General features: G+C 41.0%; 1 protein-coding gene across 10 annotated transcripts in view; it reads left to right on the top strand.

Annotated features, from left to right (window-relative positions):
* Positions 1-27016, top strand: part of LOC105497780 (engulfment and cell motility 1) — a 574187-nt gene that overhangs the window by 303530 nt on the left and 243641 nt on the right. For all 10 annotated transcript variants that reach the window (XM_011769137.3, XM_011769131.3, XM_011769139.3 and 7 more), the window contains one exon: positions 2097-2201. In XM_011769137.3, the coding sequence (XP_011767439.1) occupies positions 2097-2201 (105 nt within the window). The remainder of the gene's footprint in view (positions 1-2096; positions 2202-27016) is intronic.

Here is a 27016-nt window from a genome sequence, read left to right as displayed (position 1 = left end):
GGAACAAAAGTTCATGGTGTAAGTCTCCACATGCTGCTCTATCCTTCCGAGTGGAAGCTGCAACTAATCCTGCCTCCTATCCACCCTCTTGAAAAAATGGCAGATCTGAATTTTCAGAATAGTTCTTGGTCGTTGTTTTCAGTAATTAATGGTGAAGAGTAAATTGCTAATCTTACTAAGAGTCTTGTGGTGTTTTTGCTGAGTGATCTCAAGTATATGGAGAGTTCAGATCAGCCAGGTCTTCTCCTCTTAGGCATATTTGTAACTATTTTTTATTTGGGTAAATTTATGGGGTACGAGTGTACTTTTGTTACATAGATATACTGCATAGTGGGGAGGTCAGGGCTTTTAGTGTACCCATCACCTACATAGTGCATTGTACTCAGTAAGCAATTTCTTGTCATCCCACCAATTCCCAGCCTTCTGAGTTTGCGTTGTCTATCATTCCACACCCTATGCCCACGTGTGCACATCATTTAGCTCCCACTTCTATGTGAGAATATGTGACATTTGACTTTCTGTTTCTGAGTTATTTCACTTAAAATAATGGCTTCCAGTTCCATTCATGTTGCTACAAAAGATATGATTTCATTCTTTTTTTATGACTAAATAGTATCCCATTATGTATATGTACCACATTTTCTTGATCCAGTTATCCATTGGTGGACACATAGGTGCATTCTCTATCTTTGCTATAGTGAATAGTACTGCAATAAACATAAGAGTGCAGGTGATTTTTGGTATAATGATTTCTTTCTTTCTTTTTTTTTTTTTTTTTTGGAGACAGAGTCTTGCCCTGTTGCCCAGGTTGGAGTGCAATGGCGTAATCTGGACTCACTGCAACCTCCGCCTCCCAGATTCAAGCAATTCTCCTGCCTCTACCTCTTGAGTAGCTGGGATTACAGGCCCGTGCCACCACACCTACCTAATTTGTTGTATCTTTAGGGGTTTCACCATGTTGGCCAGGCTGGTCTCAAACTCCTGACCTCATGATCCACCCGCCTCAGCCTCCCAAAGTGGACTACAGGAGTGGCCACCGTGCCCAGCCAATGATTTCTTTTCCTTTGTGTAGATACCCAGTAGTGGAATTGCTGGATTGAATGGTAGTTCTATTTTTAGTTCTTGAGAAATCTCCATAGTGTTTTCCATAGAGGTTGCACTAATTTACATTCCCATCAACAGTATATAAGCATTTTCTTTTTTCCCTTTTCTTGCCATCTGTTATTCTTTGCCTTTTTACTAATAACCATTCTGACTGGTGTGAGATGGTATCTCATTGTTGTTTTTGTTTGCATTTCTCCAATGATTACTGATGTTGAGCATTATATGCTTGTTGGCCATTTGTGTGTCTTCTTTTGAAAAATGTCTAATCATGTCTTTTGCCCACTTTTAAATTGTATTGTTTTTCATTTGCTGAGGTGTTTGAGTTCTGCATATCTGCAACTATTATTTCACCTTTGGGGTTCTGTGTGCTGTGTATGGTGACCCTAAAGACCAGAGAGGAAGGTTCTCAGACTTCCTGAGAGCAGACAGATGTCAGGACGCTGTGGATATCTGAACTTATCCGGTGCCTGTGCTCAGAGGCCTATGGACTGTGTAAACCTGGACAGTTCACAAAGTCCATCCATGCATGCGGCTGTATTTAACCTCCCACATAAGGATGCGGAGTCAAGGTGTGAATAGGCCATAGTTTCCTTGGGGTCAGCTTCCGAATTAAATACCAGAGGTGTGGCTTTATCCCAGCTTTTTCTACCCAAATGCTGTTGGTTTCATTTTAGTGCAGCTACCAGAAATAATTTTCGTATCATTTTCTTTTTCTCACAATGTCACATGTCTAAGAATAATCCTGTATTTGAATCTTTAGCTCGGTTTCCTAATCCCAGGTATAAATCTGGTTTTGCTATCCTGAGGAGCAGTAGAAAGAAGTTGCTGCATCCACCTCAGTAGGTTTACATGGAGATAGAAAATGTCATCATGTTTGATTATTTGTAGCTTGCCTTGTAGTACTTCACTCTCGAGGAGGGAAATTGGATCTCTGGTGGTTGGTGAAATCTGCTGAAGAATTCACCTTATCATGCATTTTGTTTTACTCACAGAATCACGTCAACCCTGCCATGGACTTCACGCAGACTCCACCTGGGATGTTGGCTCTGGACAACATGCTGTACTTTGCCAAGCACCACCAAGATGCCTATATCCGGGTAAGTATGAAGGCCCTTTTCAGATATTGTATTTCCTACTCAATGTTAATTTCAAACGCACAAATACGGAGGGATTAGCTTTAGATGAATCATCCCATATTTTCTGGCTTTCTTAGTAAACTAAAAAAAAAAAAAAAATCAGAATTGAGATCAATCGGGACTGAAATGGGGATTTTAACTTTTAATTATTTTCTTTTGATGGCGTTAAAAAATACATTAGATACTGGAAAACCATTTCATATAGTCCAATATTGAATTATGACAAAAACTCTTAAATAACAAGGAACAAAAGTGAACTACCTACCAAAAACCTGCATGACTCCAAATTCAGTGGCTGTTTAGTCTGATGCTGGAGGAACAATAAGATAAACAGAAACAAAGAAAAATAGGAGAGATGGGGAAGGCAGAGAAATGCCTTCTTACATTTCACGTCAGACTAGTCAAATTTCAGTCAAAAAGGTAGATTAATTTGTGGGTGGAGCAGAAGGAAGTGGGGGACTCTATTTTCTCTGTGAAATGGAAGATGCCACCTGCTGACTGGGCAGTGCTGGCATGGAAGAAACCGAGTATGAATGAATGGGAGCCTAAGGTGACAGTGGCAGAGAACACTCATCTATCAGGGCTACTCGGTTGGAGCCCTGGATTTGTGCTGACACCTCTACCCTGTCCTCAGGGAGAAGAACCCAGACTCAGTCAAGATGAGGTAGATCCAAGATTGAGATCAGGGAAGGATATGAATAAATGGGGCAGGGGAATTGGTGAGTGGTTAAAATGATGACTAGATGTAAGCTTAGAAAGTATTTGATGAACAAGTCGCCTAAAGCAGGAAGAGTAAGGCTGAACTTAAAATATAGTAAGAGCATGTCCATTAATCTCACATTCTCTGTTGGATTCTCTGTGGCACTGGCTCCCTGGAGACCTGGGTTGGAGGCCTGGCACTATCATCATCCAGTGATGTCAGTGTGGGCAGTTCCTTTGGTGTGGGCTCAAGTTTCCTCTGTAAACCAGAGAGACGTGACGGTTCTTAGTTGGGACAGTAATTATTCCCCTAGAGAGCATTTGGCAATATGTGGGCATGTTTCTTCGGTTGTCATCATGCCTAGTGGTGTGCTCCTGGCCAAAATCTGTAATCTCTGGGACCGTCTGTACAGTGAAAAACTGTACCACCCAGCAGTGACCTCCTTGAATAAGGCCATGCCAGATCACTGAGTTCTGTGTAGGCAATATATTGTAAATCTATGTGTTGTTCTATATATATGCATTTTGGGAAACTTTGACCTATTCTGAAATATTATTTGCAATCTGATTATACAGATAATTTTATTGTCATTTCTCTAAAAGGTTTGGGATCAGGTGTTTGGTCAGAAATACAGTCCCACATAAGAAAATTGTTTTTCCATAAAACTTTGATTTGACTTACATGCAAATATATTTGTTGCACAGATGGTTTCTAAGAGTGTAATCTGCTTTTGTAGTAAGTAAATTAATATTTTTGAGATACCATGTAGTATAGCCTTGGAGAGTTGAGCGTGAAAAGTAGAAGCTAAGTAGAAATTGAATTTACCATTAACTGATTAATGTTCATGGATGAGTGTTTCTAAAATTGGAGCTTATTGATGCTGAATGTATTGTTAATTGCATAAGAAGCATATGTCTCATGAAAAGTAATTTAATGTTTTAAGTCTGTTTTCCTCAATGTGTTCTTTAAACATTGTAAGTGAAATGAATACCATGACAGCCTGACAAAACTTTATATTTGATAAGGACTTAAAAGAAAAAACCTATTTGTAAAGAAAAGTGTGGCTTTTGGTCCACAGGCACTTTTCTTTATTGGTTAGACTTTCCTGTATCTCAGATGACTTTATTGGTTTCTCAGAAGTGTCCTTTCCCTAATTTTTTTCTGTGTCCCATTTGACTTTGGGGCATTTACTAGATAGAAAGCTAAGGCTATTTTTGTGAATGCATGGGGTTAGTAGAGCATATATAAAGTCTGAAGATCTCTGCAAGGAAATTTTAGGGTGACTTTGAAAATAGATATCTCCATGATATGGCAGTAGTGCTATAGGTAGTGGAAATAGTGATCTGGACAGCTAATTAAATTTTGATTTATGAGCTCAGTGGTCTTTTCTGAAACGTTAAGATGGGCTCAATCTTTTCAGTTTACATTTTGATAAAAATCTGTTTTGAGGATGTATATCTTCTCTATGAATGCAGTTTTTCATTTGTTATTTATATCTTTCATTTGATAAATGCTTATTCTGTACCTGAATATTGCCTCACTATTCACTCTCTGCCAGTCAGTTTTATAGTTGAGATTTTAAATAACTGTAACTCACACACACAAACACACATGTATATATGCACAAATATTCCCTCGTTGCCCTTGTAACTCCCAGGTATCATGGTCCCTCACCCACTTTCTAGCCATGTGTTCCCAAGTTGTTTTTTGCCCTGTGTTAATCTTGCCTGCCACTCACTTTTCAGCCGCCTGCTCCAAGACGTTTCTCCATTGCTTTCTGGAAGCTGTCTTGCCAAATGCAGAGCACTTTCCTCATCCTTTGTCTCACTGACCTTGCCCTTGACACCTGACACTCTCTAGTGACCCTCTGTTGCCCAGCAGCCAGTGATCTGTCTTGGCTCTGTTGCTGACAGTTGCTCTTAATCTCTCTGGAGGGTTTCTTCTCTGCCTGCCCATCAAATGCACAGGACCCCCATGACTCTGTCTCTGGACCTTTGCTTGTCTCAGTCCCTGAGGCTGCACATTTCCTGAGTAACCATCAAATACCCAGCTGTGAGCCAAAGGATGGGGATTCCTCAAGAAGACAAGTTGCTCATGGGTCCTGACATTGAGGAGTTCACTGTCTAGAGATCAAAAGTAGAGGTGGTGGTGGGGTGTGGGGTGAAGAGACAAATACCAGGCAGTTTCCAAGTCACTTGGCGTGTGTCTTGATTGAGTATGCTGGGAACACAGAGGAAAGTCACCAACACAGATGTGGGGGTCAGGTCAGGAAAGCTTCCTGGAGGAAGTGACATCTAGGCTCAGAGCTGTTGAATAGTACTAGTTAACCCGGTGAAGGGAAGAGATGGAGAGTACTACCTCATGTGGAGGGAACCACGGGAGCAAAGGTATGCTTTGTTCCGGGAGCCACGCTAGTATAGGATGGCCAAGGCAGGGACTGGCAAATGGAACATGGCTTGTGAGGCGAATGTGCTAGTTCAGTGGGGATGTCTTAAGCCATCCGAAGAGGTCTGTTGGACCTAAAGGCAGTGAAGAATTTCTGAAGTATTTTAAATCAAGATGAGAATGAAGTTTAGACAAATCACTGTCCCACTAGAAAACCAATGTGAGAAATCAAGACCAGAGGCAAAAATAAAATGTGGGCAAAAATAAAAGAGAAATGGAGATAACTTGAACTAGGGGAGTGGGAGTGGCAATGAAATGGAACAGTTTGAATGAGTTACTTTGGAACTAAAATCAACTTGACCTTCTCCAAGGAAGAGGGAGGTTTCTGTCTTGAGTGGGAATAGACAGTGGCGTCATTAAGGAAATAGATAGTGCAGGTCTGTGCAGGGGCAGGCATCTGGACCATCCAGACTCTTACATGCATGTAGGACATCTGTCTAGGAGGACATATGCAGTAGGCAGTGAGATCTGGGTGGCTGAGCTCAGATCCATGTAGACATCACACTCTATATTCTAACTCCTTAAGCATTCTTATTCCCTCCAATTCATTCATCTATATTGTCACAATATTATCTTAGTGGCTTCCTTGCTAATGTCTGGAACCTTCAAACCCATATTCTGTGCCAGTTGCTAGGATGATCTTCCTAACCAGAGTTCTGGGTGCTTCAGGGACCATACCTGGCCTGCAGCCTATCTCCGTGACTTTATCTCTTGCTACCGACTCTCCTTTCCCTCTTTCCATCCCCCATCCCCCCGCTATAGTAGCCTTTGCCTATATAAATGATGGTTGGCCTAACTAGCCAGGCAAATCTCTACCACTATGTCTTTGCTCCCATTCTTGCTTCTGCCTGAGTGCCTGTCCCACACCATGTGTCTGTTGGACAGTCCTCATGGCAAAGGCCATCTTCTGTCTGAAGAAGGCTTCCTGACCCTCTACCCGGATGACTCCATCCACTCTCTTTGCACCGTGGACACACAATTTAAATCCTAGAACATTGTACAACCTTAAATGTATTTATTTTCGGTTTCCCTAATTGATTGTAAACGTCTTGTGAGCAGGCACCAAGGTTCATTTATATTCTAGCCCCTGACAGAGCTTAGCACATAGTGGCTTTTAATCATTTCTTGTAATTCACATGAGTAAAGAGTTTCTTTAGTTCTGGTTTAAATGGTCTCTTGACCATGATCAATTCTTTTTTACCATTGGAGAATCATGGCCTTTGTTCCTCCTAACAGTAATAAAGGTATATTTTTGCTATGTGAATTTTGTGATGGGCAGCCCGGTTTCTCATGTTGTATTCGAATAAAGTTTTGTAACTGTGTACTGACAAAAGCAGTGGATGTAACTGAATTACCCCACACTTGGACAGGCTCAGAACATGAGGAGGAATTGCAAATCTGAGTATCTTACTGTGCACCGAGTAAAATCTGGGGCATAGCATTATTTCAGACTCCCAAGTCTTATTTACTCTGGGTATAATTGCTTTTACTTTTTCTAGAAATGCTTCACTCCCCAGCTCTCCCCACCAAGGGAATGGTATGAGGCTATCTCAGTAAAGAGACAAGTGGAGGGGAGGGTTCTTGGCTCATGCCTGTGATCCTGCTGTCATTATTTTCAGAGACAAGATAATGGTACAGAGTTGAGTGTGTTGTAGATGTTTTGTTTTGCTTTTTTCTTACTCCCTGGAATGACAATTCTCAGTGTTTTGGAAGAAGGAAGCTTAGTGACTCCCTTGGAAACAAAATCTTTAGACTTAGAATTTATGGGGTTTTTGTTTGTTTGTTTGTTTGTTTTAAAGACACAGTCTTACTCTTTCACCCAGGCTGTAGTACAGTGGTGCATTTTCAGCTCACCACAGTCTCTGTGTCCTGGGTTCAAGTGATTCTCATGCTTCAGCCTCTTAAGTAGCTGGGGCTGCAGGCATGCATCACCACGCCCAGCTAATTTTTGTAGTTTTAGTAGAGATGGGGTTTCGTCATGCTGGCCAGGCCTTGAACTCCTGACCTCAGGTGATCTGCCCGCCTTGGCCTCCCAAGTTGTTGGGATTACAAGTGTGAGTCACCAAGCCCAGCCCATGTTCTTGATGCATTTAATTATTCACTGGGAACTACTGAGAAACCCAGATTACCTGGTTTTAGTTTGACTGAAGACCTATGCTGGCCAATGTGGGAGCCAAGATTCAACCACAAAGCAGGAAGCAATGGCAAGGAAACCTAGGGCTCTCTCAAAGGTGGAACTGGAATAATAAGAAAAACTTAAGAAAAAGGCTATGACTAGCAGATGGGGTGGTTTCAGGATGATGTAATTCTGCATGGTAATATTCACCTTCCCATTTGGCCAGAGCAAATGAATACCTAGTGTGGTTTTGGTAACATGCAAGACAGGCTGCATAGATGAGCTCAGTCTTCAAGTAATCCCTAGGAACAAGCATTGTTATCACCATTTTATAAATTCAGGAGCTGGGACTTAAAGAGGTGCAGAGTTCTGGTCTGTCAAATAGCCAGTCGACAAGTAGAATTTGAACTTACATATGCGGACTGCAAATCTCAGGCTCCTTCCAGTTGTGTAGCCTTCTGTCTCTGGGCTTGGAGTATGATGAGGGCAATAGTGTTATCCTTGGAATGGAGGGAAAGGGGACAGATTCAAAGAGAGAATGATTAGAAAATGTAGAAGGTCCACAGGACTATCAAACAAATCATCATATTCAGTTAAAGATCTTCTGAAATCTAGCATGGTCAGGAAGCCATTTCTAAAGATATTTGATTGACACCCAAAAGTTGCTATTTTAAGGAATAAGTGAGCCCAGGGAAGGTGTCATTGCAAAGCTTTTCACGTTTCAGAGATAGTCTTTAGTTTCAGAGTGATGATAGGAGAAGTAACATGCAGAAGTATTCGGATGTTCAGAAACTATTGTCAGTCATCTGAACCCTCTTGGCATCACAGTCAGACAGAAGCAAACTGCGCATTAATCCCAGGCTCTAAAAAAGTTAGATAAACATTTAACATGCAACAATAAAATCCAAGTGCCCGCAAATGAGATGTTTCTATTATTGCTTACATCTTTTTCAGAGGAAAAAATATACATAGAAAACAAACAGTCCATCTTCTTAGATGCTAAAAGTATCCAACTAAAAGAAGAAAAATCCTTTTAACATTCATTTTCATTCATTCATTCATTCATTCATTCATTCATTCATTCATTCATTGACTTTTTCATGAAATATTACCAAACATCCACCATACACCTGCATGGAGCCATGCGCAGTAGCTGTGGTGGTGAAGAAAGGCAGGATCTGATTGTGAAATACCTGAAATAGAAAAGCAAGCAAGTGAAGGGATTAGTTGTTTATTTGTTTTTTTTACTTGAGAGATTCCTTGTTTCCTTTGGGATTTTTAGATGTGACTTATGCTGGGCACAACTCTCAAGTTATAAAAACATTGCTAGATACTTCTTTGCAGTTTTTCACAATGTATTGAGGAGGTAAATATTTCATTCTTTTGTAAGTTATTACACTGCTTATGTCAGAATCACTTAGGGCTTGCCCCCTTTCCCAGCGACCTAATTTTAAACAATGGCACTGCTTCTTAGAGAAGTATTCTGGTGGGCAGTCAGTGTGGAATAGAACAAGCCTGACCCCTTTTCTCTGTTTGATTGGACATGGTGCTATGTCATAAATAAAATATTTTCTTAATTAAACTGATACCCAACCAGTTGATAAAATCCTACCCAACAAAGCTGTTACCCAACTGAATTTGTATAATCTTGAGGTTTCCAGGAACAAATTTAAAAGTAAATCCTGGAAACTGTGTGTTCCTTACATATCCACAATTCTTTTTTCTTTTCTAGTTTTATCGAGATATAATTGCTATACAAAAAAAAAAATCACATAATTAATATATACAATCCGGTGACAGTACCTTACAGTTCTTGCTTCAGCATCCCTCATAATTTATGATTAACATTTCATCTAGTTGGAAAATCTTTGCATACTGGCTGACTGTTATAGAAGATGATGAATTTCTTGAGAGGGGGGAAAATAGAAATGCCTTTAAAAATAAGATTAATCACAATGGTTTCATGCAATTGTGAGAGCATATATATGTTTCTAATATTATACCAAATCAGAAGAGAAATATTTATAATGTATCAAGTAAGAAAGACTGTGAGTAAAGATGGCTGTTTCTACTGAGGAATTGTTTTCTCAAGATTGTTTCATTATAGCCACTTTTTTAAACAAAAGAAGAATTTAAAGTATGTTTAGTTTACACTATTTTAAAACCTTTAAGTGGGTTTTTCCTCCTCATGATGCGTACATAGTAAATCATACTTATACAAAATAGTTGGGAGAAGTAATGATTTAGATCCTAACTAATGGTTGACACAGGGAGGCCTGGATTTTTTGAGGCAGAAACCTCAAGAAAATGCTCTGAAATTATCTAGCGTGAGAAAAGCTACTATCTTTTGAGCCTTTACTATGTTCTGAGTACTTCACATACATTATTTGAAATTTCCCTTCAATGTTCCCAGACGTGGGAAGATAACGAAACCTTGTGCCCTTTCCTTCCAGTCTATAGATCTCTCTGTTCTTCTCTTCAAGGCCCACCTCAAGTTCAGAGTCGTTTTGGGGAATCTCTTTTCAGCTTTTCCGGTCAGGAAGCATAAACATCAGTGATAACAGCAATCACATGTTTGGAGCTCACTAGAACAACTAAGCTGAGCATTTTCATTTATTTCTTGCAGCACCCCTCTGAGGTTGCCACTGTTACTGTTTCCATTTTACAGATGAAACTGACACACAGAGAGGTTAAGTGGCTTGCCCAAAGTCACACAGCTAAGGTAGTACCAGAGCTGAATTTTAAATCCAGATAATATGTGTCCATTGTCCATACCGTGTGCTTTTGAGGGCTTATAGATTCATATGGAGGTGGTAGCCACAGTTCAAATGAGTCCTACGGATGTGTTTTGCTTCACTGACCCAGTGTTTTTAAAAAGAAGAGAATTTGATTGCCTTTTGTCAGGGCTTACACTCCCTCCCCAATTCACTGAGAGCCCCAGACACCTTCTTGTATTATGGCTGACTGCTTCTTGCTTTCTAGTTATCTACCTGGTACTTGAAGGCACTCGAGTTAGTGCCCGTTGATGCTGATAGTCTGTAAATGACATTTGTGAAGTTCTGAGCACACCGCCAGCACATAGAAGGTGCTTCAACCATTTGAGTTGATTGTTCCCATTCCTACTCCTTAAAGTAGTACTTGACTGATGTACAGTCTTCTGGGAGTTTCATATGTATTTGCTCGGTATTTATCTTTTCATCCTTGTAAACTCCCAGAAAGCAGACATTTCATCTTTGGTTGGGCGTTTATTCCCTGGCTGAGAATAAAGTACTTTAATCCCAACCTCCTGAGACTGAAGAAGAGGAAGAGGCATGTTTCCCAGTTTCTCCCATTGTGAATTCTAAAGAAAAAAAGTCACAAGATTATATTACAAACAGACTGCACTGGACCAGTGCTCTGGGAGCTCTGCGCGTCATCAGCCCTCTGTACCAGGAGTCAGACCACAGAATGGATCCCTCGCAGGACACACCAGTCTGCATTGAAGGGAACAGGAACCAAGTAGTCCCTGTGCATTAAGGCAGGGTGCTGGTGGAGGCGATGCCCAGACTTTAAAATAAACTGAGGGACTTTTAACATTTCAAGGGGTAAATTGGCAGTTCCCCAAGCGACATAATTACAGGGCAGTGTGTAATGTGTAATTAAACTTAACCATGAAGCAAATGATTGGAATAACGCTTAGTGCACATCATTTTTTTGTTCCCATTGTGCTGACAGAGCCTCCCCTTCTCTCATCCCCGAAATGGCTTCAACAGCAATTGCTCTTCATTTTTTTTTTTAAATAAAATTATATGTTGCCAATTAAACACACAATCCCATGTAAAGGAACATTTTTCATTTGAGTGACATTTTTCTTCTAGGTGATGTGGAGAAAGGATCCAGTTTAGAATAACAAGGACCCCAAAGGCACAGCCTTGCTGGGATGTTTGAAATGATTCTTTGTCTCATAATTCATTTAAGTACTTTTTTTCCTGCCTTTAATTTTTGTTCTTTCTTTGACCAAGGTCCACAGCTTGGAGGCTTGTTTGTATATACAGGATTTTTAAATGTTTTAAAAATAGTGGCATTAATTTCGTTGATTGTGAATAACCAAGCTGTTACTGCCAAACAATCGGGACCCCTTGAGAGTGTGAATATGTGATTAGATTTACTAATTGAGCTGGAAGGAAGAATTTCTGACTTCCAAAGCCAGTGATTTGAATGGAATACTTCAAGCATGAGGATGAGATCATTGTTAAATGTGGGCTTGGTTTTATCTCAGAAGATCCCTTGTCCCAGGGAGGGAGGGCAATGTCCACAAACCTCTGTTAGCTGACTGTAGCAGTGCCTATGTGGTGTGCTCACACCACCTGGGGTGCTCACGTGTGTTCTTGGGGTGCTGGATGAGGTGTCTGAAATCTGAAGCAGAGCTGAAAGGTGGTTGTTACCTCCTTGTCTCTCTTGGTACCAAGCTGAGCATTAAGTTCAGAATGCTTGCTTGTTTGTTTGCTGTTGTTCCAGGTTAACTGAAAATGCTACAGCATTACAGAAAGATCCAAACAGCTCCACGTGGTGTTTTGAAATTTATCCCAACTGTAGGCCGAGAGACCCACACGTTGGACAGTCTGTGAAAGCCCCAAAGTCTCAGCGTTTCCTTAGTGTCAGGACCTACTTTAGTGAACTCCAGGTCCAGGGCTGAGACCTCAGGAACATCATTATCTCTCCTTTTTTCTCTCTCTTCCTCCTGCAACTTGATGGAGATGCCTCTCACTGGGCCCCTCCAAATCTGCTCCATCAGACGCAGGATGCAGCCTGCCCCCTTGTTGCGGAGCTTCTTGTCAGAGATAATGGTGATTTCCTTGCCCACACAGTTGTTCCTGTGGAAGTCATTGCCCAGGCACGTGTAGTACTTTTCTAGGATGACCCAGGCTGCCTTTTCATGGTTTCTGATGCAAAAGCGACCCATCTTGGAGAGTCCTTAGTGAAAGAGGTTTCAGACTTTTTTGGTTAGCTTTCTCCAGAGGGTTTTTGCTGTTATTGTTGTGTTGGTTTTTCTCTCAGAAAATTTTAAAACACAGTGGGACTTTAAAACAGTGATGGATTTGTTGAGAAAAATGAAACTAAGTTACATAGTGAACTGTATGCAGTTGACATACTGTAAACCCAAGTCCAGTGTGAATTGAAAGGTTAAAAACTTCAGAAGGCTCACATGTGCCTGACTCCCTCACTGAGGTACCAGCCAAGACTTAGCTCACAGTAACTATTGTGGTTTCTCTATCTTAGATCCAGTTAGTATCTTTCCATTATTTCTCCAACCCAGTTCTCCAAATTCAGCCCACATTGTTCATTTTTATGTTTTGTTTAGCTAGTTAAATATTTATTGAGTACAGTACCTGCTCTGTGACAAGCCCTCTTTCTTTCTGCTGTAATTGACCAAGCTTCCACCTTTAAATGTGCATTTTCTACCTTAACTGTGCGAACCTCAGCAGCTGCTCTGCTGGGGGTTTGCTATTTCTTCTCCCTTTTCTGCTTTAATTGTTCTAATGCAAGAGTTAAAAGAACTGCAGCTCACTTCTTACTTCTTTGAAGGGGAAAGGTTTCTGGGAATCCTCTCTCTTCTGTTTTTCTCAAGTTAAGAGAATGCAGACCTCTCTGCCTTTTTAATTTTTTAATTAATAGATATTGTGTTTTAGAACAGTTTTAGGTTTATGGAAAAGTTGAGCAAAAGTAAGCTTTCTCTGTTACTAACATCTTGCATTAGAATGGCTCATTTGTTACAATTGATAAGCCAATATCTTGCAGTCTTGCTATAATTGTTTGTTAGTTCCAAGAATTTATGTATTAATTCTTTGGAATTTTCTACATAGACGGTCATGTCCCCTGTGAACAAAGACAGTTTTGTTTCCTCCTTCCCAATCTGTATATCCTTTTATTTTTTTCTTGTCTTATTGCACTAGCTGGGATTGACAGTAAGATGTTACCTAGGGGTGATAGGAGCGACCATCTTAGCCTTGATCCTGATCCTAGGGCAGAGTCAAGTTTCTCACCATTAAGTATGATGTCAGCCGTAAGTTTTATGTGGATGTTCTTTATGTAGCTGAGGAACTGCTCTATTCTTAGTTTGCTGAGAGTTTTTATCATGAATGAATGTTAGATTTTGTCAAATGCTTTTTCTGTGTCTATTGATACCATTATACAACTTTTCTTCTTTAGCCTGTTGATACAATGCTTTACATCAACTGATTTTTGAATGTTGAATGAGCCTTGCATACCTGGAACAAATCCTACTTGGTTGTGGTACATGATTCTATTTATAGATTGTTGGATTCTATTTGATAATTTTGTGAAGGATATTTGCATTTATGTTAATGAGAGCTATATAGGTCTGTATTTTTTTTTTCTTTATGCCGTTGGTTTTGGTATTAGGGTGATACTGGTTTTATAGAATTAGTTAAGAACTACTCCTTCTGCTTCTACCTTCTGGAACAGATTGTAGAGAATTGGTATCATTTTCTTGTTTAAATATTTTATAGAATTCACCAGTGAAACCTTCCAGGCCTGATACTTTCCATTTTGGAAGGTCATTAATTATTTATTCAATTCCTTTAATAGATATAGGTCTATTCAGATTGTCTATTTCTTCTTGTGTGGGTTCTTGTAGATTGTGCCTTTCAAGGAATAATTGGTCCATTTCGTCTACATTATCAGACTTTTGAGCATACAGTTGTTCATAATATTCCTTTATTATATCCATTGGATCCATAAAGTTGACTCTTCTTTCATTTTTGATGCTAATAATTTGTCATTTTTCTTTTCATCTTGTTGAGCCTGGCTAGAGATTTGTTGTTTTTATTGATCTTTTCAAAAAACTAGCTTTTGATTTTATTGATTTTTCTATATTGCTTTCCAGTTTTCAATTTCACTGATTTCCACTCCATTATTTTTTTTTTAACTTTTCTTCATCTTACTTTGATTTTTAATTTGTTCTTTTTTTTCTAGCTTTCTAAAATGGAAGCTTAGATGCTTGATTTTGTATGTTTTTCTCCGTTGCTTGAATTCCCCATTCAATTGATATTTTGCTACAAATATCCTTCTAGCAATGGCTCTGCCTTCCACAGGGGTTCAGTGTGGCTAAACCTACTCAGGACTTTGCTATTTAAATGTTTCATGGCACTGAATATGGGTTGCCTTGGTAGGCCAACCCAGTGACTAAAGTCTCTGGCTCAGTGAGTTACTCTTTTTTCCATTAAGACCCAGTTACCAACAAACTAATGCCAGCAAATTCTGTTTACTCTACTTTCAATCCTATTGACTCTACTCTCAAAATCCTATTGACTCTGCTTTCCAGAAACCTACCTCCTTTCCCCACTTCTACCACCATTACAGTAATCCAGTACATCAAACCTCTCTCCTGTAATAGTGTAACAACCTCTGATTGGTATTGCCTGCTCCCACCCTTGCTCATCTTTTCTGTCTTCAACACAGTAGCCAGAACGTTAAGATGCCATAGTGTTTCTTCCAGTATTGGTCAGATCACGTCACTCATCTGCCTACAACCTCCAGTGACTCCCATCTAACTCAGAGTAAACATTCAGCACCTTTGCTACAGCTCTCAAGGCTCTGCAGTGTTCTGGCTCTCCATCCTTATGTCCTTCTATCCTACTCCTTCCTCCTTCAACTCCACACACAGAGACCCCCTTTGGATAAGTCAGCTAGGGCTGCCATAACAAAATATCACAGACTGGTTGGCTTAAACTACAGAACTTTATCTTCTCACAGCTGTGAAGGCTGGAAGTCTAAGATCTAGCTGCTGGCAGGGTTGGTGTCTCTGAGGCCTCCCTTCTTGGCTTGTAAACAGCTGCCTTCTTGCTACCTCTACACATGGCCATCCTTCTGTGCACTCACACCCTGTTGTCACTGCTTCTTATAAGAACACCAGTCATACCAGATTCTGACCCTACCCTGATGGCCTCATTTGATTTTAATTGCCTCTTTAAAGGCCCTACCTTCAAATATAGTCACATGCTATACAGGGGGTTAGGGCTTCAACATGTGAATTTTGGAAGGGCACAATTCCATCCATAGCACCCTTGTTGGCCTTGAACATACCAGATACCTCTGGCCTCTGGGCCTTTTACTTTTTGCTTTCTCTCCTAGGAATCTGTTTCTGGGTAGCCACGTGGCTCATTGCCTCACTTCCTTTAGTCTCTGAGCAGCTTTCTGTCACCTCTGGATATAAAATACTGATTTCCTCCTCTTGTTCCCTGTCTACCTTACCTCCTTTATTTCTCTCAAAATTTAACATTTCTCACATGCTCTGTATTCACTGTTTTCTTTATTTCCTGTTCACCCTTACTAGCCAGCAAACCTCATAAAAGCACAGAGTATCCATGATGTTTCTGCGGTACCCCAGTGCCGGAGGCAGTGCCAGGCACACAGAAGACACTCAGCACACATTTGTTAAATGAGTGCCTGTATCGAGTGAGTGGCAGGACTCTGCCCAGAGGGTTCTGGTGTTCCACCTTTTGGCCAGATTCACCCCGTGGATGGAAACCACAGAAGCAGATCTCCATCTGGAACACGCTCTAACCTCTCTGGATGCAGCTGCCCTTCTGGCCTTTGTCCGTCCTGGAATGAAAACCAAATTAGAAACTATATCGGTATGCCCCAAAATGGCCTTGCCCCAGATATGCTGATGCTTGGGCTTGGGTGAGTCACTGCTGACTTCCCTTTTTGAACAGGATTCATGTGACCAGAGCCCAGCCAGTATTAGCAACCTGCCTACCAAATCAGAAGGGCAGTTTGGACTGGTATAATAAAATTTAGGTGGTAATGTTCCCAAATGTCCCTTTGTATTAGTTAAAAATAGCTTTCCCCTTAGGAACTATGCCATACACCTGGTGCACCCAGTAGTGGTTGACATTGTCGGGTAATTTTATTTTTACATTGACCTTAATTTTATCAACTTTTTGCCTGCACTGGTAAAACCCAAGGTTCCAGAATTTGGCATACATCATAAATAATAGACAATATTTTTCTTCTGTTTTATAAAGCAACTGAAACAATTTTAACAACACATATAACAACCCTAACAACTAACTTCTCTTTCGTTGGTTTATCAAATGCTGCTCTGTAACACTGGTCCTGATATCTGGAGACTTTTTGAATCTAAGACCCTGGTTAATGTCATTCACACCTGTGTACAAACTTGCATTTGCCAAGATCAGGAAGGTCACCCTAGCCAATCTTTCAGTACTTGACTGGTGATGCTCCTATGCCACAGGGCCCTTGCACATGCTTTTTCTGCTGACTCAGCTCCTGCTTTCTCCATGCCTTCCCCTCTTGCCCACTTATCCCCAGATTAATCCTGCAGGACCTTACCCTTCAGGCTCCTCTTTCATTAGTTTTGTTTCCATGTTACTCCCTTTATAGCACTTAGTTTGGAATTATATAATCATATGTTTTATTATTTGATTATTATCTCTCTCAAACATGAAAATTTTGAGCAGGAACCATCTTTTTTTGCCCTATGTCCTTACTTTCTGTCACCGGACCATCTAAATTAAATGAATGATGAAAGATAGGATGTGTTGAACCTCTGAACAGGGTTGTGTTCCTCTTTTTACCCCCTCTGAAGTCCTTTATGGCCTTAGGTGATATGTGTCAGAAGATCAAAACTGAAGCATAACTTGGAAGGAATCTCTTTTTCCATGACCTGGTGGAACCATCAAATTGGGCAGTTTGAGCTACATAGGATAAAGCCTTACAACAAGTTTCAGTTATGAAAGCCATGAAGATGTGCATATGTTACATGAGCAGACATGAGTTCTCTATAAGCAAATGACTAAGAAGACCAACATTTAGTTTTCAACAGAAGGGTCAGTTCTGCTGATAGCTTGGCAGCTTAGGGCTCTACTCTGCATATGGTAGGAACAAAAAGAAAGCTAAACTATATTGAGTAATGAATGTTTCCAGCTATGGTTATGAACATTTTATATGCATTACCTTATTGAATTCTCACTATCATTGTGTGCATTTTGCAGATGAGAACACTGAGGCTCAGAGAGGTGAAGTAACTTGCCCATTGTTACAATAGATAGTAAATTGCGAATGGGGCCTTTGGACCCAGACAGCTCTGGTGGTGACTTTTTAATACTTTACATTGGATTTGGTAGTATGCTAATACATAAGTTTTTCTTAAAAAAAAAAAAATCTGATTAGTATTTTTGCAGCATTTGCTGGTGTCTGTGGTATCAATACTCCTGCTGTGGCTGATTTCAAGCTCCTAGCAGTCTATGGCCTGCAAGCCTTTTGAAAGTGATGCAGCAGTTGGTTTGCCTGCTCTGGCACCAGCCGCTGGATGTTGATGGTGCTTTTGCCTTCTCAGGCATTATCCCATTTGCTCTTCTTAGCAATATGAGGGACTGTGGAATGGGTGAGGTTAACTTATATGTCTTGATCTTTTCAATGGGTGAGTCATATGTCCAGTCCATAGTACCAAGTCATGGCCTGAGGTGAGAAACACTCTCTTACTGACTCTTAGGGCAGGAGCCTGCAGAGAACACAGAGCTGGACCAAAAGCCCCAAGGAACCTACTGTCAGAATGGCTGAAGGACAAACAAAAGAGGATCTGGACAGGAAGAGAGAGGCCTACATGGTCCTGGGGCAGCTGATGCTGGTGGAATGTGGTGGCAAAGGGAGTAGGAGAATGAAGTAACTGACAGTCTTTTCTCAATCAGAATTTTCTTAATTCTCTGAATTCATAAATATATATTTGATGTAGGAATTCTTCCCCAAAGAGCTTACCAAAAAATCCCCTACGCTTACCACCATACATACCCAGCCATGCAAGGGTGCAGCTGCTTGGAGGAGAGGAAATCCTGGGTTCTTTCATGATTAAGGAGTGGCTGTGCTGGTCCATAGTTGGGGAGAGCCACAGCATGGGGCTGATTGGGAGAGTCTGGGACCTCATAGCCCCTTTCTTCTTCCATCAGAGGAGACTATGGATTTTTCTTTCCCATGTTAAGTCTAGATGAGCCGGTGAAATGATTTTAAAGGGAACTCCTCCATTGCTTTGGGAAGTATGAAATGACATCATTTTTAGATTATGGTTTATCAATACTTATATATATGTATTTTTTTAAATTATACTTTAAGTTCTGGGATACATGTGTAGAACATGCAGGTTTGTTACTAGGTATACTTTAAGTGGCAAAAATGCTGAGACCTTTTGACTTAATGTTTGTTTTTAGAAATGTACTTAAATCATTTTGCAAATCAACATAAAAGTTGCTGTGTAAGGATGTTTGTCATTAGATCCAGTCAGGTACAGACGTGAGGACCTCTGGGCAGAGGTAGGGGACCTGGAGACGAGGCTGAGAGTGAGGCTGGAGTTCCCCTGGGCACCTGTGCAGATATAAATACAACCAGGCAGCTGGGCCTCTTCGCCTTGGCAGGCTTAAGCACATTGGATTTGTGTCCTTTTATTTCTTAAAAAAGGAAAGAATTCTGAAATGAAAAAAAGTAGCCTTTTGGCGTGTAACATCTGCAAGATAATTGATCTCCCTGATATTTCAACACTGAGACTGTTTATCACGGAGGCTGCTTTGGAACCAAGAGCAGCCAACCTCTCTGCAGTACCCACTACATACCTCATGTGGCAGGGGAGGACCTGGTTCATCCCAGAGGGCAATCTGGAGGCGGTCAAGGTTGCTTCCTGGCAAAACCACAGGTGTTCACTGCTGTGGCCTGCAACACTGTCTTCCCTTCTCAGTTCATATCATTAGAGGTCTTTGCCCATTGTTGAGGAATTAAGAGAAATGTCCCATGCATCTTGTTCTAAAGAAATATATTTGAGTCTCTTGCTTTCCACTTTTTACTTTTCACCTGAAAGTGTCCAAGAGTTAACTGAGAGGCAAACTAGTCTTCAGGTGTGGGGAAGACCAGGTGGGTGTTGAGGCCATGTTTCCAGCTGGAACGAGGGACTTGGAATCAGAACTGTTAACCAATATGCATGAAGGGGAAGGAAATCCTATTAGGGGGCGTCATCACCTAGGAAACACGAGTCAGTTTCCTTTTCTGCACTCCAACATGGAATGCCGAGCCTCGAGGCCCCTTCGCAGATTGCCCCTTCTCTGTCCCCCACCCTCACATTCCCAGATCCCTGGGGCCTCGTTTGTGCGGGGGTGGGGTGGAGGGTGCAGAGTGGAGGCAGTGCGTGGGGTGTGTGGAAGGGAAGGGGACATTCTTTTGCTGTGGGAGTTGGCTCCCTCTCATCTCATACATTTTCCTGCTGGTTCTCACTCACAACATTTACAGGAAGCATTTATAGCAAATACTTGCCAAGTGTTTTCCATAAACACACAACTAAGGACATTTTTCACACATTCCAATGTTCTGTAAATGTTTATTTTCACAATACACAAAGAAGGTTGAGTGTACGGTTTTCCTAAACAAGCCTTTGAAGTGTGGGCTTTGGCCCAGGGAGATTTGCTTCTGAGTTTTTTATCCACATGACCACATCATCCCTGGGGGCACACCAGGCACATGCTTCAATGCAGAGAGTCTCCAAGTGAGTTTTCTCCCCAGCTTGGATTCTCTGTGGGAATACGTGCCCTGACTGCTGAGTAGCCTCTGGGTTCTGAGCCTCCTCCTGATGAAGAGGAAAGTTAGAGGTTCTCAGTACGTCATGTAAGCCCTTGCTTCTGATTGGGAATATGGAGGACAGGGATGACTCACTTAAGATGCATTTGAACATATAGATGTAATAAGTTATGGAATCACTCATGCTAAAGCCAGGCAAGTTGGTATTCATGTAAGGGATGGAGAAGCTGACTGAACCCTCTGTGGGCACTGCCAGCCTCACCAGAGGCCAGAGTCATGTCTCGTAGTGTCCATGCACTTGTTGTTGAGTAACTGCTTCATTACTGAGCACCTACTGTATGTGCAACTCTGCTGCAATGTCAGAGATTCACAAATGAGGAAGTGGTTCCCAACCTCAAGGGATTGACTCTGTCGGGGAAGGTAAGACACCTACACTTTACCATAATTTGGGGGCATAAAATGGGAATTATTGTAAGAAAGATACAGATAAAAGGTTATCTTACTCGGGAGAAAACTCACTTGGAAACTCTCTCCAGTGAAGCATGTGCCTGGTGTGCCCCCAGGGACAATGTGGCTATGTGAATGAAAAACTCTGGAGCAAATCTCCCTGGGACAAAGTCCACACTTCAAAGGCTTGTTTAGGAAAACTGTACATAAGGTTTTATTGCCTAAGGTTTTATGGAGAAAGTGACATCTGGATTGGGTCTGAAGGAGAGGGAAAACTGAGACAGGTGTGGGAGGGGCAGTGTCAGGGAGGGGTGTCGGGGAGGTTGTTTCCCTAGGAGGGAGCCACGTCTTGGCCTAGCGTGGTAGGAGAGCTGTACCAGAGGGAGATCTTCCTCTAGCAGGAATAGGCAATATTTATGATTCATACACAGAATGAGATGTAATGAGATGAACTCCATTTAAAAAGCTAGATGTAATAGGAAGAAAAGATTTCCTTTTCACATGCTTTTTTAACCTCAAGTAAAACAACTTATGGCCCAATTTCTTAATTAGATTTCAGTCAATAATTTTTTCATTGTAGCTAACTTGTCATGTGCATAATCAGAAAATTAACATTTTCTGTTTGATAATATGTTCCCGAAATGGCCAATTTATTATTTGTCCAGAAGAGGATAATAAGAAATAGTTCTTTCTCCTCACCTTTCCATCTTCTCAAGTCTGTCCTCCCAAACCAGAGTGAATTTCTAAATCAATGTACTAAGTGAGAAAGTGAGGTGGGAGCTGACTTAGAGAAATTCATTTTACCACTAGCTTTCCTGGAATGTGTTTGTTTTGTAAAGTGAATTATATTCAAATATGTTTCAGACAATATATGTGGAGGGTAACTGTGCTTTAAGACAGCAGTAATTGTTCAGACAGTGGTGACAATTTCTCAGTAAGAAGTCAGGGTTGAGAAATGTCAGACTTAATTTTTCATCCACCAGTGACTGACAGACAAAAGCCAAACATCTTGGTATCTTTGCACTCCGGTGAAGGAGATGCGAGGCATTTGTATTCAGTAATGTAATGTTGAGAGAGTCAAAACTCTGCCCCGTGATCTTGATTTATTGCTCATACTGCCCAAGATGCATAGGGGCTTCTCTGCCTTTATTCAGCATCCATTTTCCCGTTGTAATTAGTCTTTCTTGCATTCCACAGCTCACTTCTGGTGTGGAATGTTAAAAAGATGCCTTAGGAGAGAGTTTGACATCAAGGCTCACCCTCTCCATGAAGCCCCCTGTCTGCCCATTGCATCTCATATGCACCTTCACTGCACAAAGTGATAGTTCTTTGTGAAAAATGCAAACAATATAGAGGCACATAAAAGGAAGTGAAAGTTGGCTCATCCTACCAATCCCATGTCCTTGTATCTTCCAAGTAGATTGCAAGACCCTCAAAATGGACTTTTGTTCATACATGTATTTTTAGTATCTAGCAAGTTGCTCAGCAATAATCAATGCTTAAAAATATTCCTGGAATGAAGGAATTGGTCAAAGGGTAATACATTGTAAGGATGTTGGGAAAGACTAGGGCTAGAATTGAGCTGGTAGTTTGGGGAAGCAGTGCCTTGATTTTCAAATTATGGACTTTGAACTTGCAACATCAGCATCATCTGGGAGCTTAGAAATGTGGGACCTCAGGTCCCAACCCACACCTTCTGAATCAGAATCCACATTTTAACAAGATCTCCAGGTGATCTGTGAGTACTTTAAAGTTTGAGAAGTACTGGGATTGTATATGTCTGCAAAATAATTTAAAATGTGAACTTTAAAAAAAATTACAGTGAAGTGTGTGTGGTTTGCATTAAAGAGTATGCAGTAGGGAGTTCTACCTCAACGATACCACAGGACTTTGTACGAATGCCACACTTTACTCCCCTCTGTATTACAGGGCACACCCAATGTCCTGTCCTTGGATGTCCTGTGGGACTGTTGTCCTGGGCCATTTCTGAGCCAACACCTATAGTGTCTTAGTCTGTTTTTGCTGTTATAACAAAATACCATAGACTGGGTAAGTTATAAACAATAGAAATTTATTTCTTATGGGTCTGGGGACTGGGAAGTTCAAGATTAAGGGATCAGCAGGCTTGGTGTCTGGTAAGGGCTGTGCTCTGTACTTCCAAGATGGTGCCTTGGTGCCATATCCTCTGGAGGAGAGGAGCATGATGTCCTTTCATGGTAGAAGGGAGAGAGGGCAAGTGAGAGCCTCCTTTCAATCACAAGCCCTTTTATAAGGGTTGTTATCCCAGTCATGAGAGAGAAGCCCTCATGACTTAATCACCTCCCAAAGGCCACACCCTTATTACTGTTGCACTGGGGATTTTCAACATGAACTTTGGAAGGGGCACCATCATTCAAACCATAGCAGTGTTCCTCCTAAACAGCATGCAACTTACTTAAGCTCTAAAATGTAGTCCCGCTTCAATGGCTTGTGAGGACCAAATGAGCTAAACACTTGAGAGTTTGCACATGGTAATCATCTAATATGTCTTAACTCTTTTTTGTTAATTGAGATAAAATGCTCATGCCATAAAATAAACCATTTTAAAGTAAATTATTCAATGGCATTTAGTACATTCACAGTGTTGTGCAATCACTACCTCTGTGTAGATCCAAAGATGACATCATCATCCCAGATCAATGTCTTGTGAGGACCAAATGAGCTAAACACTTGAGAGTTTGCACATGGTAATCGTCTAATATATATTAACTCTTTTTTGTTAATTGAGATGAAATGCATATGCCATAACATTAACCATTTTAAAGTAAGCTATTCAATGGCATTTAATACATTCACAGTGTTGTGCAATCACTACCTCTGTGTAGATCCAAAGACATCATCATCATCCCAAAAATCAACCCCATACCTGCTAAGCAGTGGCTCCCCATTCTCACTTCTCAGCCCCTGGCAACCACCATTCTGCCTTCTCTCTCTATGGATTTTGATTCTTATTAATGATTTTTTTATTAGCCACAGGAAAAACAAAACAAACCAGAACCAATCAGATTTATTTCTTTTTCTACTTTCATTGCTTTACATGTCTTTAAAAACAAAAGGTTTGCTAATGAGGGAAATTGGGAGTGTAGATGTGACAGACCTTTAAGTCAGTGGTTCCCACAGTGTGGTCCCAAAATAGCAGATCTGTGTTACTTGGGAACTTGTTAGAAAAGCAGATTCGTGAGTACACCCCAGAATGTCTGATCAAAATTCTGGATGGTGAAATCCAGCAATCTGCATTTTAATAAACTTTTAGAGGATTCTAATAGAAGTTCAAGTTAGAGAACTATTGCTTTAAATAAACCTGGAGTGAAGCCTACAGGTGCCCACTACACCTGCACCCATCCTTGGGCCCAGGAACACATGTACTGGCATAAAAGGGGAGATCTTCTTAGCCTAGCTTCTTTGGTGGGGGAGTCAGCTGGAGGATTGCCCCTGATACCTCCTGGCCTTTGAATAGTCAACAGAGCTCGGCTTCCCTCAGTAATGTTGTGCAGGCACAAACACAAGTCATTCTGCTATTATTTAATCCTTTGGCCTCTTTGTGCTACCCAATGTGATGCTCAAAGGGAGGACCTTTCAGCAAAACGTGGCTGTGATTGCTCTGTGTGTTTCACACATCCTGCTTTTGTTGTACAGGGAGCATTTCTTTTTTGGTTGATTAATGTTCAATTTGAGGTCTATTATGAACCTCCAGGCTTTAATTACTATACCATTACCCAGTCAATTCCTTGCCATTTTATATTTATGGCCTTTATTATGCCTCTGTATGTGCAATTGCCTAATTTTATTCTGGAAGCATTTCACCTCATTAGCTGGGTTTTATACCATTCCTCTCATTTGTCCAGATTATTATTTATCTTGATTCCCTGTGTGCCTTTTTTTTTCTTTTCTTTTTTTTTTTTAACAGTCTGACCCATTATATTAATACATTCTTTTTCTCCTTTTCCTGGGATGCATTGTTATTTGGCTCTTAGAAATATCGCTTTAAGTTTTTTGTCCTTTTCCCTGGTGGTCAGTTATACTCACATTCTTAACTTGGTCATTTCCAATCTTCTGAAAGCCTGTCTCAGCTGCCTGGCAGCACTGGCCCTGTCCAAAGGCCTGAGGCCTCCGCAGCCTGGACAAACCATGGATGGCTGCCTCTCTCTAGATGACCAGTTAAGGCTCAGGGAAGGTGAGGGGATGGAGTTTTTAGTTAAGAGCATGCTGCTGAAAATAACTTTTAAATATTCTCTTAAATCCTTTTCTAACTCTCTCTCCCTCAGTCCCCTCATTGTCTCAGAAAACTTTAGGACTTGGTTTACTGACTTACTTATTTTTGTGGGTTCCACCTCAGACCTTCTCAATCAAACCCTAGGGGAGCCTCCTAGCAGCCTGCGTTCAGTAAATTCTCCAAGTGATTCTGGCACACATTAAAGACACACTTTTCTAAAGAGATGCTAAAAGAACTTGAGGAAACCCATCTAAGAAAGAAATATTATTTATTTCACCCAAGTCCTTACTTTATCACAAAAAGCAAGATTAATAACGGCTACAGCAACCATGTTTTATTTTCTGTTGTCTTTTTTTCGACAGCTTTTCCCAAGAGCTATACGAATATTTCAGAAATGCAAAGAGTAATACCTTGGAACAAGAGCTTATGTAATTATTATCGTGATAGTAGTATCAGTTGTCTCCATCAAGTGTTCAAGGTGTTTCAGGCACTAAGGAAACCTTTATTTCCATTTTGTTTTCCCATTTAATCTTTACAACCCTTTATGGATACGTATTCCTGCCCTCATTTTTATGGAGAAAACTGAGGTTAAGGGATATGTACAAAGTCACCAAGAAGTTGATTTTGTCTGTTAGAAACAGATCCAGGAAGTTTGCTTCTGTCCAGAGCCACAGTGCTGATCACTCCTTTGTGACTATGTGAAGGTCTTTCCTGCTCAAAGCTTTATTACTGTAATATTTCACCCTTTCTGTATTCAATAGGAATTGGTAACCAAGAATATATGCTTTGGGGTTAGGCCACCTAAGCTTCCATGCTGGGTCTGTTTATTTCTGTGCTGTGTGACCTTGGACCAATGACACATCTCTTTGTCTCTGTTTCCTCATCTGTAAAGTGAGATGGCTTAGTATTTTGTCATGTGCTGGTACATGTGTGTGGAATGAGACAATCTGTACAAAGCCCTTCGAAGAAGGCCTGGGAGAGAAATGCTTTCTATAAATGTTAGCTGTTTGTTGCCTTTTGCTGCCATCTTCACAGCATCCCTAAAGCCTTTTTTCTTTTGGGTTTATTTACTTCCATGCCTCACTACCTTTCTAGGCAGATCTGGTGAACTAGCAGCCTGTGGTTCTGCTCTGTTCCATTTTGTTTGTCTGCTTGGCACACTTTCTATAATTTTAGTGTTTTCCCTCTGCTCGTTTAAAACCATCCTATTGGAGCTTGGACATGTTTGTTTAATTCTCTGGACTTGATTGAAATTCATGATCACAAGTAACCTCTTGTGCAGCCCCCTTGAGGCAACTCAGGGTTCTTTCTCATGCTGGTCTTCAGTTTTCTTGGCACCAATCATCATTAGCATTAGAACCAAGGGAGAATGTAGGAGAAGTGACTCCCCTGTGGCGCCCAAGTCTCCGTAAGGGGAATCAAAACTGGGCTTACTCTTTGACCCTGGAATAGATCTGTGTCTTGGGATATGATCTAAGGACTAACACTTTATTCTGGGGAGTTGCCTGATACTATTCCTAAGGGGACACTGACCCTGTGTTGGAGTGTGGGGAGATCTCATTGATACTGATAAGGCTTCTTATTTATTTGTTGATTTAGCATAGGAGAAGATCTGCAGTGGGTCAGGAAACTGATTTGTGACATTGACAAGGATTCTCAGGACAATTGCCCTATGGTGGCTGGAACAGTTTAGTTTGAGGACTTTATTGCCAGAAACACCATGTCATGCATTGACTTGTTCTGTGGGATCCTTGTTCATTCTTCACACTATTACCCCGCATTCCTCTGGGAGAGCCCTGCCTAAACACCAGCACATGGGACTTTTTATCTTGCATTCTTCTTGTAAGCAGGTGAGGACCTACTTTTATCTCTCTCTCTGCCTCTCATGCTAAAACAACCAGAAGGCCTCTGGCTTACTTTCATGAGTCCCTAGAAGCCTGTCATCAGAGAGCCAGTCTCACTGCAGTCATGATTTTGTTTTAGCTGCTGGTAAAAGTGTTGCATGAAATGTTGGCCATGGGCCATGCAGAAATAGGAAGAGGGAGCGCAATAAAGAGATAAAAACACGAACTCTCTGAAGGCAGTTTTAGGGACTTTGCATTTGTTGCGTGACTTGATAGCACAACAGTCCCATGAAGTGGGTTTTATATAAGGTCTTCGTATCTCACAAAGAGATGCAGCGCCTCGTGCAAGTTCATCCTAGTTGGCGGCACCTTTGTCCAAGGTCTCTACATGAT

This window comes from Macaca nemestrina, chromosome 4, assembly GCF_043159975.1.
Source record: "Macaca nemestrina isolate mMacNem1 chromosome 4, mMacNem.hap1, whole genome shotgun sequence".
Taxonomy (NCBI): domain Eukaryota; kingdom Metazoa; phylum Chordata; class Mammalia; order Primates; family Cercopithecidae; genus Macaca; species Macaca nemestrina.
The sequence above is the reverse complement of the archived record's forward strand: the minus strand, read 5'-3'. Positions and strand labels throughout refer to the sequence as shown.